This window comes from Sinocyclocheilus grahami, unplaced genomic scaffold, assembly GCF_001515645.1.
Source record: "Sinocyclocheilus grahami isolate Dianchi unplaced genomic scaffold, SAMN03320097.WGS_v1.1 scaffold499.1, whole genome shotgun sequence".
Taxonomy (NCBI): domain Eukaryota; kingdom Metazoa; phylum Chordata; class Actinopteri; order Cypriniformes; family Cyprinidae; genus Sinocyclocheilus; species Sinocyclocheilus grahami.
The window spans coordinates 729,755-740,691 of record NW_015505678.1 but is presented as its reverse complement, the minus strand read 5'-3'; the positions used below and the strand labels follow the sequence as shown (position 1 = coordinate 740,691).

Here is a 10,937-nt window from a genome sequence, read left to right as displayed (position 1 = left end):
CCTCTCTGTTCCCCGAGCCCTCTGGAGTTTGTAAATCCTGTTTCTTAAACGTAATTATGGCCAATAAAGTTGGCAGCATTCATTCTGTTGTTGGACTTTTTTGATTGTAATCATTAAACGCAGCGTTTTGTTTCACTATCTCTCGAGTCGCTTGCTGTGATTTATAGAAATATGAACTCAAGGCTGTTATTAATTGCACACATACACTGACAAAAATGTGTTCCTAATGAGAAAATACTTTTAGATTAATATATATATATTTTTAAATCATTAATATTTTAACACAAAGGTTTTTTGATGCCAAAAAAATAGAGAAATAAAAATCTCATGCTCAATTTAAATAACGCATAATGTTTACTTTAAATTAATGAGGTTTTGGATATATATATATAGAATATGCTTAATGTAACTTTTTATAATTATGTAAAATTTTGCATTACAGTGATGGCCTCATTTTCATTTAAAGTTGAATTCCTTAAATGCATGAAGCTAAAACTGAAATAAAAATGAAGAACTTTTATAGAAATATTTTATTTAAAATAATAAAAATGACAAAAACCACAACAATGCTATTAAAACTAAATTAGAAAAAAATTCAGATAGACAATATTAAAGTCAAAAATAATTTTGCTAAATTATAAATTTGCAAAAAAAAAAAATTCTATAACATTTCTGAATTTAATTTAGTTTAAGTTGATTTCCCAAATTCAAAATAAAAGTGAATAAAAACTACAAAAAAATTTATAATAAAAATGGCAAAAACACAACAAAATGACAAAAAAAACCCCATTAAAATACAAATGAAAACTATAAAAAATAAAAAAAACTAATTTAATATATTAATAAACTATAATATCATATGAAAAAGTTTTATCAGGGTTATATAAACTCATCCATCTCTGTTAAGCCTAATTCAAATATGAACTTTTTTTTAGAAATCCATTTAAAATATTCCAGGTATTTCTTTATTTTCTATTTGAATCAGAATGTTTCAGACTAAACGTGTTTTCTGGTGAATATCGTTTTAGTCTTTTATTAAATCCCTTGAACCAACAGAAGCCATTTCCTGAATGACATCATCCTGCAGGAAGTGACATCGTTCTGGAGGGAAACGGCACAAGCGTCAGTAAGCCTCGGTGGATCTGATGCATTCTGGGATGTTTTGTGACGTTCGGTGGTTTGTGTTGCTCTAGGAACGTTCATTCTCTTTGCTCAAACAAACCATGAAGCTCAGGCGTTCAGAAGATGCTTCAAATATGCATTTATTTATTTGCAGTGAATTATACTCGGATTCATAAACGCGTTACAAGATGAATGTGATTCTGAAGAAGATTAATATTCTGATGCTGATATTCTGAGATGATCCGATTAGAAACTAATTACATGAATAATAATGAATCTGAAGTGATTCGTTAAATGTGTTCACGACTCTGACGTAAAGCGATAGTAAAATCGCAGATGATTTCTCTGTTGTTTACTGTAAGAACAAGCCGTTTATGCTTCATAAAAGCTCTTTATAGTCTGTATGTATGATTGAGTTCAGGGTTATTATTGTTAAATTAAGAAAAAAAATGTTTGAAATAAAATGTTTTTAAAAAAACGTATTTCAGCTGCAACATTTCTCGTTTTTGTTTTTCTTTGAGTTGCTTTCCGTGAGTACCTAATTGAAATAAAATCAATAAAAACTATATACACGCACAAATATACACATCAAAAATTAAAAACTAATAGAAATGACAAAAACACAACTAAATTACTACAATTAAATAAAAATAAAAACTAAATTGAAACATTAACTAAAGCAAACAAAATGTACTTGATTAGAATTAAATTAAAAATTTGAATTAAATCATTTTATTTCAGCGACAGCGTTTCTCATTTTCATTTAGTTTAAGGTGATTTCCTTAACTAGAACTACAACTGGAATAAAACTATATAAAAATATAATATAAAAAAACTAAATATGTATTTTTAACAACTAAAAAAGCTAATAAAAATTACAAAAAACAACTAATTTACTAAAACTTTAAAATGAAAATACAAATAGAATATATTTATATATATATATTTGTATTTGTGTGTATGTGTATATATATATTTGTGTATATATATATTTGTGTGTGTATATATTTGTGTGTATATATATGTATATATTTATTTGTATAAACTATTGTTAACATAAACTAATAAAATAAATTAAAAATAAATAAAAATTTCAGTTATGTATATTTCCTTAACTGAAACTGAAAGAAATATATAAACTATATAGAAATATATATATAAAAAAAATTTACACAAAAAATAATTCAAACTAAAATTAAAATACAAATAAAAATATACAAAAATCAAATCAATTCAAAATATTAATAGAAAATATATTTAGTTCACTAGTATATTAAATCAGTAACAGTGTTCTGAACAGCTGTCAGATTTGGTTCAGATCTGCTTTGATCGAGTGAGTGATGCTTGTTCGTGCTCCAGATAAAGTGTAAAACATGAAGAGTCCTCAGGAACCTCAGATATGAGAGCAGAAGAATGATCTGATGAGAATGAGACACGAGCCTCACAAAACGGCCCACAAAGTCGAGCGAAGCAGAATCTATTGCGCTCAAAGCCCAGAATCAGCAGGACGAGGAAAGCGTGGCGTCAGCAGAAGCCGAAAGCTCTTCATTGTGAGATCTTTGTGCAGCGGCTCTCGCGAGATCGTGTGGCCCGTATATATTGACCCGTCCAACTTTGGCTCTCACACTTTGGTGCGTGTGGCTGAGTTTGGACACAATCCAGTGGAGATGTCGCAGTATTCTGGAAAGGTAAGAGTGCGATCGGTCAGGACTTCAGCAGAGTTTGGGTCAGAAACCACCTTCGGTCAGCTCCATCAAACCCTTGGCCCTTGACCCTGGAGCATTTCAGGCGTATAATTAGGCTGATCTTTGACCTCTTATAGGCCCCTTCATGCTCGCAGAGTTATTTCAGTGTCACTGAGATCCTATTATATTTTTTTGTTAATATTTTATTTTTACATATATTTTTTTTGTTTTCATTTTAACCTTAGTTTTTTTGTTTCTTTTGCCATTTTTATTAGTTTTAGTTGTTTTTATTTCTGCATAATTTTTATTTATTAGTTTTAGTTTATTCATTTTATTTATTTATTTTTATATTTCGTGTTAGTTTATTGTAATGTTTACGTTTAAACTATGAAATGTTGCCTTGGCAACTAGCTGAATTTTTTTTATTTTATGATTTTTAAAAAAAAATTAATTTTAAGTTTTTTATTTTTAATATATGTACTGTCATTGTTTTTACATTACATTTACAGTTTGACAGTACATTTTTTTAATTAGATTTTAAAGTTTTAGTAAATTTTTTTAAATAATTAATAATTTTGTCATTTTTATGAGTCTTTTATTTATATATATTATTCATTATTTTTATAGTTTTATTTTATTTATTTTATTTAGTTTTATTTTACATTTTTCTGAAATATTTTTAAATTATTTTTAAAATATGTTTTATTTCCGTCAATGTTTATTTTATTTTAGGTAATGAAAATGTTTCTTATGGTTTTAGTTTTAGTTAACTCTAATAATCCTGGCTTGGAGAGTTTCTCTCATCATTTTTACATGACATTTATGTTTTATATTGTAATTTTAGTTTAGTTTTTTGTTTTTAAATGTGTCTATATAGTTTTTAGTCATTTTTATGTATTAGTATTAGTCTATAATGTTAGTCTATTTATTTATTTTTATTTAGGTTTAGTTTACGTTGGCACTTGGCAAGTTGTGACCATTTTTTCATATGTCTATACAGTTTTAATTATTTTTATTTATGTATTTATTATTATCTATTTAGTCTTAGTTTACATTGATACTTTAATTTAAATGAAGTGAAAAGAGAAATGTTGCCTTGGGATTTTGTGTAATTTGTTTTATATACATATATTTTATATTTATATGAATTTTATATCAGTTAATGTCTATTTAATTTCAAGTAATGTTGTAATGATTTTAGTTTAAATTAACCTTGGCTTGGAGAGTTTCTCTCACATTTATATGACACTTTCAGTCTGACATTGAAGAAGTGCAATTATTCTCCGACTCTTAACATGAGGATCTTGGATTGCAAGGCCTTCAGAAGAAGCCTGTTGTGATGCTCTCTGGTGATTTGACTGAGCTCTGCTCCTCAGATCGTGTTTTACGAGGGCCGCTGCTTCACCGGCCGCCGGCTGGAGGTCTACGGTGACTGTGATAACTTCCAGGACCGCGGCTTCATGAACCGAGTGAACTCCATCCGCGTGGAGAGCGGCGCCTGGAACTGCTTCGATCATCCGGACTTCAAGGGCCAGCAGTTCATCCTGGAGCGCGGAGAGTATCCCGAGTTTCAGCGCTGGAACTCACACAACGATCACATGGGCTCCTGCAGACCAATCAGGATGGTGAGAACATCTCGAACTCATCTTATCATCTCTAACTCTAGCACATACACACACACACACACACACATATATATATACACACACACATATATATATATACTGATTTCTGAAGATCATGTGACACTGAAGACTGGAGGAATGATGCTGAAAATACAGCTGCGCATCACAGAAATACATTACAGCTTAACAGATATTCACATTAAAAACACATTATAAATTGTAATAATATTTCATAATTTTTACTGTATTTGTGATGCAGCCTTGTTGAGCGGAAGAGACCAATTTTTTAGAAATATATAAAAATTCAATTTTGAATCACTCTTTTACGTTCATTAATTCATTTTAAATGACAAATAAAATAAAACCACAATTTAAAAAAAAAAAATATATATATATATAGAGAGAGAGAGATTTGAAAACTACACACAAAAAAAAATTATTAGATTTAAATTCTAAGAAACATATTCCAATAATCTTTTTTCTTATTCACAACTTGATTTTTATTTTTTTTTAAGTGTCGTGAGAATAAAAAATGTGGACACTGTCGACGTTCACAACGAGTGAATCTTTATTGCATGTTCAACAAACATTATAAACCTGGAACTAAAGAATCAGAGTCCAACTGAAAGAACTGAACCGAATCATGAATCATTAGAGTAGAATCACCATCAAACCAAAAACAAACACGTTCCCTTCAGCGAATCTCTAAATAAAGATAAATCAATTGTTCTGTGACATACACCATCAATCAAGCTTCTAAATATGACTCTAATTATTAACGGCTATTATTATTATTAGCATTGTATAAACCCAAGGTTCTTCTTTGATGGCGTGTTATCTGAAACCAATAAAAGGCACAGGTTCTGATCGCGTTAATGAGCGCTTTATCCGGAGGAGGAGCTCTGTTTCTCCAGACTGGATCTGATCTGCAGCATCAGCTCCTGCTCCTCGTCCAGCTTCAGATCCAGATAATCCTCCTCGTGTCGGGGGATGTCCTCCAGAACCTCGTTCACCAGATCCTCGTCCAGACGACTCCAAGCTGAAGCTGCACACAGACACACACACACACACACCCTCAGATTCCAGATTTTCTAATATTGTCCGATCCTAACAAACCATACATCAATGGAAAGATTATTTATTCAGCTTTCAGAGGATGTAGAAATCTCAATTTAAAAAAATTGACCCTTACGCCCCAGGGTCACATATTAGTCTGTTTTTATTGATCACGTGAGCGGATGGAGGCCTCACCGGTGGAGTCGGAGGAGGTGCTGGGCTCCTCTGAGGAGGAGGATGGAGGTGATGGAGACAGGAGCTCCGGAGGAACCACGCCCTGGTTATCCAGCAGCATCTGAGTGGCCTGAGCCAGATCCTCTCCCATGAGCCTCAGCGCAGAGTCGGCCATGTCCTTCTGAAAGCCCAGCTCCAGCAGCTGCTCAAACACACACAGCATCATCAGCATCATCAGGATCATCTCACACTGGAGTCATGAATAAACACACACAGGAACACACCTGATCCAGGTTACTCTGTCCGTCTGAACTCTGAGCTTCAGCGCCATCCAGCAGAACCTGCAGAACAGCATCACAACCCACTTCAGGTTTCTTCACACTTGGACATTTTTATATATTAAGTGGAGACACTGCAGGCAAAAACACTGTTTTCATGCATCTGTCAAGTTTGAGACTTTGGGCTTTTTGGTTTTTCATAAAGTGTTTTTTCAGACTAGTGGAAAGACATGTTTATTGTATATATTTACATGTGTGTGTGTGTGAGTGTGAGAGAGTGAGTGTGTGTGTGGGACCGTGTAGGCCTTGTCCACGTCTCCTCTGGTCTGATGGAGGGCTCTGGCAGCGTCTCTCTTACTGAAGCCCAGCTCCACCAGTGTGTTGATGTCCTGCAGACGGCGTCTCCTCTTCTCCCGCTCGCGCTCCTTCAGCTCCTTCTTCTCCTGATAAAAGATCAGCTCATGTTTAACTCATGTGTGGAAAGGCTGTGGTGTTTTATGAATATGTTTGCGCTGCAGCACCGTCTTCCTCTGCGAGATGAGCCGCTCTGCCTCCTCCACGTCTCCTCGACAGGCTCTCAGACCCAGACGCGCCTCCTGCTCCGAGAAACCCAGAGTCATCAGCTGGTGCATCTTCTCAGGGTCCAGACACAGCTGACCGAACAGCTCCTCCACCTGACCAACACACACAGACGAGTCAGATTCTACAAGAATCCAACGAGTCATATCTAGAAGAACCAAATGAGTCATACTCTAGAAGAATCCAACGAGTCATATCGAGAAGAATCAAAAGAGTCATACTCTAGAAGAATCAAAGGAGTCATATCTAGAAGAATCAAATGAGTCATATTTAGAAGAATCAAACGAGTCATATCTCTAGAAGAATCAAACGAGTCATATCTAGAAGAATCAAACGAGTCATACTCTAGAAGAATCAAAGGAGTCATATCTACAAGAATCAAAGGAGTCATATCTACAAGAATCAAAGGAGTCATATCTACAAGGAATCAAACGAGTCATATCTAGAAGAATCAAACGAGTCATACTCTAGAAGAATCAAAGGAGTCATATCTACAAGGATCAAAGGAGTCATACTCTAGAAGAATCAAACGAGTCATATCTAGAAGAATCAAAGTAGTCATACTCTAGAAGAATCAAAGGAGTCATATGCTATAAGAATCAAATAAGTCATATTCTAGATTAGAACAATCAAATGAATCAATATGCTATAAGAATCAAACGATTCAACGAGCCATATTATACAAGTATTAAATGAGTCATATTCTATAAGAATCAAACAAGTCACATTCTAAAAATTTAAAGAACTGTATTTTATAAGTATTAAAAGAGACAATCTATAAGAATCAAATGAGTCATATTCTAAAAAACAAGTCATATTTTATACTTCTGAAGCATTTTATTGTTCAACTGAAATGTCTTTCTGTTGTTTAGAAGTAACCTGTAAGAGCCTACATGGACAATTAAATGCATTTAAAATAATGTTACAATGAAAAAAAAAAAGTTTTAAAAATACCTTAATTTTCTTTATGAAAAACATATTTTAAATTTTATATTGACTGTTTATTTATTGGATTTTCAAATTTATTTATTGGTTGGATTTTAAAAATAGCTCATTTTATGAAAAATATATATATTTAAAATTATTTTATATCCATTTTTAATTTATTGGATTTAAAAAAAAAAACATGTATTTATTTTTATTTTATATCTATTGTTTATTTATTGGATTTTTAAATGCATTTATTTATATTGTATTTTATTGTTTATAATTAAACCATTTTTGTTACTACACCTTTATGATTTCTGTATGAACAATTAAATATATTCAATGTTCATGAAAATAAAGTTGCAATGCAAAAATAAATAAATAAATAAACAAGAGTTTCCTATAACAGCTTTTCAAAATTTAGTTTAATGAAAATATACATGTTATATCTTTTTTAACTTACTGAAATTTTTATTATTTTATTTGTTTATTTTATATCTTTTTAGCATTAATGTAAACATACACGTGATGTGGGTTTGATTTCATGAATAAATATGTTGGGCGAATGATTCAAAGATTCACTCCGAATTCTCAAACTCTCACTGGTTTCCATCTCCTGGTGCATCACTGAACAACTGTGAACGAGTCTTTTTGTTGAACAGAATCAAAAGATTCAGATCACTTGGATGAATCTCAATCTGCAGTACTAGCACTTGGTGCTCTTTTGAGTTTGGTAATCAAAGTAAATAAACACAGTAACAGAGACAGAATAATTACAAATGTAAGCATTTACGTTTCTGAGCTTGTTTAACGCTTGGTTCTTCTTGCCATCATGGTAGGCCAGCAGACTCTGGAGCAGATAGAGCCTCAGAAAGAGAACGTCCTCTCCTCCGGTGTGACCCTGAGAGCCAGAAACACATGACATACGTGTGTGTGTGTGTGTGATGTGAAGCTCAGCGTTCAGATGCTCGAGGTGTTGTTCAGACCTTAATCTGCTGCAGACGGCTCTGCTGCTCTCCGTAGCATCTCTTGAAGCACTCCTCGGCTCGTTCCAGACGCTGTCTGGCATCGTTCAGACAGTCGAGCTGCTGCAGAGCCTGATAACACCAAACCACATCCAGCTGCAGCACGGCGTAGTTATCCACCGTCCTCAGCAGCGCCGAGTTACACTTACTGCACAACACACACATAACAAACACAGGAGATGCATTCAATGATCACAGCACAGCACTGGATTAACACTCCACAAGTCTTAAACTAATCAAATCAGTCATAGTCTATTGGAATGAAAGGAGCTGCATTCTACAAGATTCAAATGAGTCGTATTGTATAAGAATCAAATGAGTCATATTCTAAGAACCTAACTAGCTGTATTCTATAAGAACCAAATATGTCATATTTTACAAGAATCAAAGGAGTTGTGTAATATAAGAATCAAATGAGTCATATTCTAAGAATCGAACAAGCCATATTCTACAAGATTCAAACGTGTCATATTCTATAAAATTCAAATTAGTCATATTCTAAGAATCGAACAAGCCATATTCTACAAGATTCAAACGTGTCATATTCTATAAAATTCAAATTAGTCATATTCTAAGAATCGAACAAGCCATATTCTACAAGATTCAAACGTGTCATATTCTATAAAATTCAAATTAGTCATATTCTAAGAATCGAACAAGCCATATTCTACAAGATTCAAACGTGTCATATTCTATAAAATTCAAATTAGTCATATTCTAAGAATCGAACAAGCCATATTCTACAAGATTCAAACGTGTCATATTCTATAAAATTCAAATTAGTCATATTCTAAGAATCGAACAAGCCATATTCTACAAGATTCAAAGGTGTCATATTCTATAAGATTCAAATGAGTCATATTCTAAGAATCGAACAAGCCATATTCTACAAGATTCAAAGGTGTCATTTTCTATAAGAATCAAATGAGTCATATTCTGAGAATCTAACCAGCTTTATTCTATAAGAACCAAATGTGTCATATTCTACAAGAATCAAAGGAGTTGTGTAATATAAGAATCAAATGAGTCATATTCTAAAAATCAAACAAGCCACATTCTACAAGATCCAAAGGTGTCATATTCTATAAGATTCAAATGAGTCATATTCTATAAGAATCAAATGAGTCATATTCTAATAATCTAACCAGCTGTAATATTCTACAAGAATCAAAGGAGTTGAATCAAATGAGTCATATTCTAAGAATCGAACAAGCCGTATTCTACAAGATTCACAGGTGTCGCATTCTATAAGATTTAAATGAGTCGTATTCTATAAGAATCAAATGAGTCATATTCTAAGAATCAAACTAGTTGTATTCTATAAGAATCAAAGGCATCATATTCTGGCGATGTATCCTATAAGATTTAAATGAGTCATATTCTAAGAATCAAACGACTTGCAAAAGAATCAAATGCATTGTATTCTATAAGAAATCAATGAAATGAGTCATATATTATAAGAGTAAAATTATTGATGCTCTAAGAATCAAATGAGCTGTATTCCAGAAGAATCGAAGGCGTTGCTTTCTACAAGATTTAAATGAGTCATATTCTACAAGAGTCACATTCTATAAGAAGACCATTTCAGCTATAAAGCAGCTCAAAAAGACAATAGAGTCATTATTCAGCTCAGTATGGTTCAGTGTTGATTCAATTCAGTTCCATAACAGTGTTTATATTTCAAAGCTCATCAATTTCGAAACAGATTGGAGTCAGCTATAAAGCAGCTCTTCAGAAGGCAGCGATGACGTCACTGTATTATTTGCATAATGCATACTGAACTGTAATTGGCTTTTTTCCGTGCATTTATTTACATACTGATTGTATAATGATTGCTCTTGGCTTTTTTGCAAATATACAGCCAGAAAAGACAGTGTTTTGTTCTATTGACGATGGAATGAAACCTGAAGCTTGAATAGTGAGCAGTCACGACTGATTCTAAGGTTTGATTCTTTTATTCTGCATGTTGTCGGTAATGTTTTAATGTTTGATAAAGTCGTACTTGAACTGTTCGTCGGCCTGCAGCAGGTGAGTCAGAGCAGCGCTGTGGTTCCTCTTCTTCATCAGAGCTCGACCTTTCTCATGGAAACCCATCGCCAGGATCAGAGCCTGATCAATACATTAATGCAAGCAACACAAACTAATAATCTTCTGCTAAAGCAATGCTTTAAGAGAAAAGAAATCACACCAGTTCATAAGGAGATACTGTATGCACACTAAGGAATGCATCTCATCTGTGTGAGATTCAGAAGCCTGGAAGACACATTTACAGGAAAAATCTTCACAGTAAGACGAAGACGATGGGATTCACCTTCCTCTCGCTGTCAGGGATCTGCAGCGGATTTCCTTTCTGATCGGCGATCTCTAAATACGGGGTGGAGACTGGATCTTCACTCCCGTCTGATGGATGCAGAAATGATAATAACAGACTTCAAACAGGTTTGTAGGATCAGTCCTACAAAAATA

General features: G+C 33.2%; 2 protein-coding genes across 2 annotated transcripts in view; one reads left to right on the top strand and one right to left on the bottom strand.

The window, feature by feature from the left end:
- Positions 1-2,532: 2,532 nt before the first annotated feature.
- On the top strand, positions 2,533-4,955 carry LOC107554372 (beta-crystallin A2-like). The gene is made up of 3 exons (XM_016236861.1): positions 2,533-2,810; positions 4,184-4,472; positions 4,948-4,955. The coding sequence occupies exons 1-3, from the start codon at positions 2,544-2,546 to the stop codon at positions 4,953-4,955; spliced, it is 564 nt and encodes a 187-aa protein (XP_016092347.1). The 5' UTR covers positions 2,533-2,543.
- A 20-nt stretch (positions 4,956-4,975) lies between these two features.
- nub1 (negative regulator of ubiquitin-like proteins 1) overlaps positions 4,976-10,937 on the bottom strand; it is a 10,941-nt gene continuing 4,979 nt past the window's right edge. Inside the window, exons 6-14 of the mRNA XM_016236860.1 lie at positions 10,783-10,871; positions 10,474-10,580; positions 8,433-8,619; positions 8,240-8,347; positions 6,462-6,614; positions 6,237-6,383; positions 5,947-6,003; positions 5,684-5,864; positions 4,976-5,477 (exon numbers count right to left, since the gene is read on the bottom strand). Of these exons, the coding sequence (XP_016092346.1) occupies positions 5,317-5,477; positions 5,684-5,864; positions 5,947-6,003; positions 6,237-6,383; positions 6,462-6,614; positions 8,240-8,347; positions 8,433-8,619; positions 10,474-10,580; positions 10,783-10,871 (1,190 nt within the window). The 3' untranslated portion in view covers positions 4,976-5,316. The remainder of the gene's footprint in view (positions 5,478-5,683; positions 5,865-5,946; positions 6,004-6,236; positions 6,384-6,461; positions 6,615-8,239; positions 8,348-8,432; positions 8,620-10,473; positions 10,581-10,782; positions 10,872-10,937) is intronic.